This window comes from Phaseolus vulgaris, chromosome 3 (assembly GCF_000499845.2).
Source record: "Phaseolus vulgaris cultivar G19833 chromosome 3, P. vulgaris v2.0, whole genome shotgun sequence".
NCBI lineage: Eukaryota > Viridiplantae > Streptophyta > Magnoliopsida > Fabales > Fabaceae > Phaseolus > Phaseolus vulgaris.
In genome coordinates, this window is record NC_023757.2 from 11,762,164 (window position 1) to 11,769,133 (window position 6,970).

A 6,970-nucleotide genomic window follows, 5' to 3' on the forward strand; every position below is an offset into this window, starting at 1 on the left:
ATTATTATATATCCAATTTTTTTATTTTTATCATTATTATATATCCAATTTTTTTATTTTTATCGCTACCATATGTGTATTTCTGTTTATTAAAAAGAACTATGATACATAATATATAATTTATTTTTATAATTTTTTAATTCTATTTCGAATTTGTTTTTTTAAATGTACTTTTTGATGAAATAAATGGTAATTTAAAAAAAATTGGATGCATATCATAGGTTCTAAGGTGTAGGAATTTACCTAATAATATAAGAAGAATGAATGCAACACTATATTGTGAGTGATTTATTTTGGTTAATTAATTAATAGTAGAATTAATTATTAGAAAAATGGAGAAAGATAAAGGGGATTAAGAAGGAAAGTGGAAAGTTTGGAAGGAAGTTACATTTGATTTTAGATAATAGAATTAAAAAATAAAAATGAATAAAAAAAGGAAAAAATCGAAATATCCAAAATAACAATAAAATAAAAAAATAAATTAGTAAATAAAATATTAATAAAAATAAAATATAAACAAACATAAAAAAACAGTTATAATAAAAATCCCTTATAAATAGGTATGTGACTATAAAAATAAAAATATTAATAATATGAAACATGTTAACACAGAAACATTAATTGACGCAAAACGCAAACGCAAAACTGGTTCTTCCACATATACTGACAAACACAAAACTGGTTACATGTGGGTATGTAAATGGTTACCTATGTGACGTTTATGGTCACCCACTTTTCATGAAAAAAATCATTTTTTTTAATAAAAACTATATATTACATCAGTTAGATGGCTTAATTGATGTAAAAATCATATATTACATCGGTTAGATGACTTAACCGATGTAGGTTTCTCCATATATACTGGCACACACAAAATTGGTTACCCGTGTGTTTATAATTGGTTACCTATGTGATGTTTATGGTCACCCACTCTTCATGAAAAAAAATCAATTTTTTTAAATAAAAACCATATATTACATCGCGGTTAGATTGCTTAACCGATGTAGGTTTCTCTACATATACTAACACATACAAAACTGGTTACCTATGTGACGTTTATGACCACCCACTCTTTATGAAAAAAATTCAATTTTTTTTAATATGGGTCATATATTACATTGGTTACATGACTTAAGCGATGTAATATGAGTCATTCTGAGTAAAAAAAACATATAACACTTGTTATTTCTAAGAACCGATGTATTATATTATTTTTTATCCTATTTTACAGCTATTGCTTATTCGTGTGCAATCTCATTCTATCCACGGATATCAAATGTGTGTCATGCGATTCACAATATATGGGGACTCTAATAGTATTAAAACTAAGAATATTGATAGTAGGTTATAATGAAAAATAATTAAATTATATTTGTACGATAACAAAGTGGAACAAGAAGTGGGTCCCAGGTTATTAGTTGGGAGGTTCTCAGCCTTTGCAGTTTTTTAGAAGGAAAAGGGTAACATTTGTAGAATAGAAAAGGTGAGGAAGAAATCGAGGAAAAGGAAAAAGGAAAAGCGAAGAGATAGTAGTTTAGGAGGATTAGGAAGAAGGAATGAGTGCAACAGTGTCTCTAACTCTCAACCTATGCCCTACTTCCTCCATTGTCACCACCCCTCACCTCTCTCCCCATTCTTGTTCCTTCAACACCATACCAAACCCTAATATCAATGCCTTCTTCACCTTCACCTGCAAGAACCTCATACCCAAACCATTCCCCTCAAGACGGACGGTATCTCTTTTGCTTCATCTCTCAAAAATTATATATATGCAACCTTCTTATTTTATCGCGTCAAAACCTTTTGCTTTTTAATTTTATTCGAAATCCATAACTCAAACCTAATATTATGTCATGCATTAGTTCGATTCATTGATAATTCCTTGTATCTAGTGCTCGCCTTCTAAAATACATACACCTGTGAACTCTAGTGTAGTTGTGTTTTCATGTTGCGGAATAGTTTGTGGTCATTAGGTTAGTATTGCTATTATTTTCTCCTTTTGTTCTGCTCGTGTCAGTTTGATCTTGTATCGTCGCCATTGTGGCTTGTGGGCAGTTGTTGTTCACTAATTTTTACTACCAGGGACTCTGTTTTTATGTACTCGTATAGTGGCTTTATGGACATATGAATAGAGATCGAGATACGTACAGCCCAAATTCTGAATTGGAGAAGGGGTTGGCCTTATTTGGTTCCGAAGATGAAGTAACAACACAAATTCCAACTCAGGCCCAGACAGTTGTTGAAGGATCTGGGTCAATTCGTGTAACAGAGTTCAAGCCTGTTGCTGATGTTGATTATCTGCAGGTTTGTAACCATTTTGCTGCAGAACTTATATGGACTTTAACCTAATTATCTTATTTCTTGTTGATACATCGTTGAAGAGCTAGAGGTTATCGGTAATGGTTGCAATAGTAAAGCTTCTTTGGTAATTTGGTAATACATTGTTTGATGATAGTATAAAATGCTTTTACACTGGATTTTTCCTCGAGAATATCGAAATGTCTTAACTAGGTTTATTTCCTAACACCACATATTACTTGAATATTATTGGCTCTGTCTTTTTACTTTGACATTTCATTTTAACACAACTTACAAATGTTCATAATCTTAAATTATTGCAACCTCAGTTGTCTGCATGACGACATTAAGTTGTACATTATTTTGAACTTGGACTTGTTTTGTACAGGAGTTATTGGCCATTCAACAGCAAGGACCGAGAGCTATTGGCTTTTTTGGAACACGGAACATGGGATTCATTTACCAGGAACTAATTGAGATTCTTAGCTATGCTATGGTTATAACTGTAAGATGCTGTTATTTTACTTGAGAATATGTTATGTTTGCTTGTAGTAGGACACAATTTTATTCAATACTAGTCTTGATTTTTTGTTAAAAATTCCAATGGTTGTGTCTCAATTACATGTCCTTCTGTTTGTAGAAAAATCATATATTTACATCTGGAGCATCTGGGACTAATGCTGCGGTTATCCGAGGTGCTTTAAGGGCAGAGAAACCAGAGTTGCTTACAGTTATATTACCACAAAGTTTAAGCAAACAGCCTCCCGAGAGTCAGGAGCTATTGTCCAAAGTAAGATTTAGTTTGAACTTTTTATACACTTTCTTAAAGGTTATAATATAAGTTTTATATAGCTTTCAAAGAAAAAAGCTATTTCATTTGCTTTGCTTATTGTTAATTGTGGTAGGTTTTTTCGCTGAACATATGTTCGTTCTGTCTCTCTATCTGATATCTACTTACCCTGTTGTAAAAGGGATTCCTTTATTGCATATCTATTTTTTTTCCATGCACTACTCAGATTTTATTTTCCGTTAGAGAGCTAGCTATTTTGTGATTATGATATCATATGGTAGCAAGTGGCAACCTTTTTGTTGTGCCAAGGCATACCCTCTCCACTGAGTGACCAATGATATAATTAGTACAAGTAAGAGTTTGTGCTTTGGGTTTTACAATCATACTGTTACATTTTAATACATGACATCTGAAGGCTGCATCTCTCCACGATATTTAGTCTCTATTTTCTCCTTTTTCTCCTGTTTTACCTAAATCCATGTTCTTTCAACAGAAAGTACAGAACCTCTTGGCGACCTCCAATACTGTAGGTTCAAACTGATAATATCATTTGTTTCTGTGCTGAAAACTGGGTTCTTCCTCAGCAAAATAGCTGCTATAGTCTCTATTAGTGTCCATCTTGCAAGGAGCTTTACACCATTAGTTGTACTATTATTCTCGTATATGTTACACTGTAAAGTAACCTTCTCTGATTTAGCTATAATTCATTATCAATAATACTTCATTTTTATCTTTCAAATTCTCGTGCCTAGTATTTATCTTTGTTGCTCAGCCAATGCTTGTTCAAAAAGGGTTGTCATGTTTGATATGTCTTAGATCATATTGATATTGACTATTGAGCAGCCCTGATACATTCTTTTTTGGCTGACAACAGTTTGCTTCTTGTTCCTTTTTGTGTTTTTTTTGGTGAACTTTTCGTTTGTCTGTCTTTGAGTGTGTTTCATGCTTTTAAAGATACATTATCCTCTCCTTTTCTTCTTTCATCTTTTTTTTTCTATGAAGCAATAAATATAATATATGATTGTTTACAAGCTAATTAAAGGCACCTGTGATCTTGAGCATTTCTGTACTTTTGTTATAGAAGATTTTTTAGAAGAAAAAGGCTTCTTTGTAGGATATGTCTTGTGTAATTGGATTTTTAGGATCAAACATCATTTTCAAGTTTTTAGTTTTTTTAAATATCCAAAATAGAAAAAACCAGTTTTGTATGTCTATTAAAATGTTCCCTGGTTTTCTGGTGTTACTTAGCGGACTGGTCCAGTTTTTTAGTAACTGATTATTATTTCTATGATTTTGTTGAATATGCAGGTGAAAAATGTCATAGAAAAGCCCCACAATGATCATCTACCTCTAATAGAAGCCAGCAGGTTTGTAGTAGCTTTTTATTATTTGTGTAATGTGAGAAAGTAAAAGTTTATCTGTTGTTGTAATCTCAATTCTTAACTAACAACGGTGAAAACTACCTTTTTACAACACATCTTAACTTCAGAACAGTCGAATCTGTCTAGAAACAATGCATACCAATGTTGTTTTAAAAACTTCTGCTTTTTATCTGAATGTAGAATGTCACTTTTTTTGGCCCAATTTAAGCAAGTTTATCAACATCCACTAGAGAATAAAATAAAATAAAATAAAACAAAGAGGTGAAATAATTTATGCACTTGAACTTTTGAGTGTGTCGTCTAATTTTCTCGTAGAACCTGTTATTTAAAGGTGCTTTTTTAACAAGTTAAAACTTAATACATATTTCAATTTCAAGGTTCTTTGTTGTTAGCTATAATCCAAACTGGGCCTTGGTCAAGTTCTAGTGCAAGTTCAGTTTGTAGGCTAATGTGAATTCGATGAATAAGCTGTTTAGTGTTGATTGCCAATGTGGCCAACTAATTTATTTTTTCTCAGAAAGCTATTTTATTATTTCTGTAAAATTGGTGCATTATTCTACCTTCCATTTTTTCACACGCAGGTTATGCAATATGGATATCATCTCGCACGTGCAGCAAGTGATTTGCTTTGCTTTCCATGACAGTAGGTTGCTCATGGAAACTTGTCAAGAAGCAAAAAAATTGCGGAAGATTGTGACGCTTTTCTACCTCGATTGACATTTTAATCCATGTCTATACATTCTCTGCACAAGAGTGGGCTGGGAGAGAGTAGTGCTTATTTTTTGTTTGTAATTATCGTTATAGCATTCAATGATATTGCTTCTTTATAAGTTCACCTATAAAGGTGTTTTGATTGGGGAATGGATCCTCTACCGTTTTTGCCGAAACGAGAGGTCTGAATCTGAAAATTTAAAACATGGAGTTATAATAATAAATATGATGTTGCTCCCGGTCTCCGAGGACGCTGTCACTCACTATGGTATTAGAGAAGACACTCTCATCTTGTAGATGGGTGCGACGTGGAAATTGTTGAAGTTATTCAAACAATAAATTTTGCCTCACTGGTGGTAGACTTATTTCAAGCTCATTTTTAGATGACCATTATATGCTTTCTTTATAATGCAGATCACCAACATAATGTACTGACAATAACTCTATCACTTACTCCCTCCCCTTTTTAGAGTAGATGCCTTACTCAGATGTTCTTTTTTAAAATCTTAACAATCTTTTTGCTAGCTTTAAATAAAGCTTAGTGGGATTCTCCAGATACCTAAACCCTTCACTTACTACAAACATCATAGTTCTAGTCGTTAGAAACATGATAAATTCCACAATTTATTTGCAATATTTCTTATCAACTTTAATTCCTTCTTCATCCTTGGAAAGCTTGAAGTTTCTTTGATCTGTTATAAATTCTAATAACACTTTGTGGGATATTTCTTGAGTAGTAAAAATTTCACCTATTTTCTTCATGATTTTCGAACCAAGAAAATTTTTCATATTGTCAAGATCTCTCATATCAAACTCATGTTTCATTGAGTTTTAAATTTTGCAAACTTTAATTTATCATTTTGAATAAAAAAGATTATCATCAACATACAAACTTACGATTAGCATGTTGCCTCCCTTATTTGCTTTGATGAAGAGAGTATGCACATATTCACATTTATGAAATAGCATTCTATAAGACTATACTAGACATATGCTGCTTGTTTGAGTTTATAAAGTGCCTTTTTTAACTTGTAAACTTCTTGTTCCTAGTTGTTCTACAAAAACGTTTTCAATGAGTTTTCCATGTAAAAATGAAGATTTCACATCTAATTGATGAATGAACCACCTTTTTTAGCTGCAAATGCAATTGTCAAATAAACAGTCACCATACGAACCACAAGAACAAATACTTCTCTATAATATATTTTTTTACTGTTGAACATCATACCTATTTACTACAAGTCTTGTCTTAAATTATCCATCTCTTCCTTTTATTTAAGCTTTGATGTGATCCCAATTAAAGGAGAACCTATGTAACAAGGTGATGAAGTTACTACAAAAACTCAAGAGAGAACACAAAACAATTTTATGGAAAGAGATTTGCAAGAGGAATGCATAAGAAATTAAAAGAAAATATAAAAAAGAATTCTCTTAATATTTCTTGTTGAATAAAATATAGAAAATTTGTTTTCTTTATAAGAAAAAATAGATACTTATTAACTCTAAAAAACAAGGTTCTTGGTTGAAAAATCATGTGTATCAACCTAATAAGACTTAGTCTCTTCATATTCCATGTAAGGACCTTGTTTGGAAAGTTAGAAGCACTAACCATTACAAATCTTAACCTTTCATTTTCCTAAACTTAACAAAACTAAACGAACCAACTAAGAATTCTAATTAAAGAAAAGAACTGAATTTTCAACGAGCGTTAAAAAATAATTCATTTGATAGAAACTTGAATTCAAAAAGACCATATGATTAAAACTATCTGTTACAAAAAATTGAAGAA

The 6,970-nt window shown here is 31.5% G+C and overlaps 1 protein-coding gene across 1 annotated transcript; it reads left to right on the forward strand.

Moving 5' to 3' along the window:
• The first annotated feature begins 1,425 nt into the window (after window positions 1–1,425).
• Window positions 1,426–5,444, forward strand: LOC137806660 (uncharacterized). The gene is made up of 6 exons (XM_068606881.1): window positions 1,426–1,733; window positions 2,110–2,304; window positions 2,687–2,803; window positions 2,939–3,088; window positions 4,397–4,455; window positions 5,052–5,444. Exons 1-6 carry the CDS (start codon window positions 1,557–1,559, stop codon window positions 5,185–5,187), a joined length of 834 nt encoding a protein of 277 aa, XP_068462982.1. The 5' UTR covers window positions 1,426–1,556; the 3' UTR covers window positions 5,188–5,444.
• The last annotated feature ends 1,526 nt before the right edge of the window (window positions 5,445–6,970 follow it).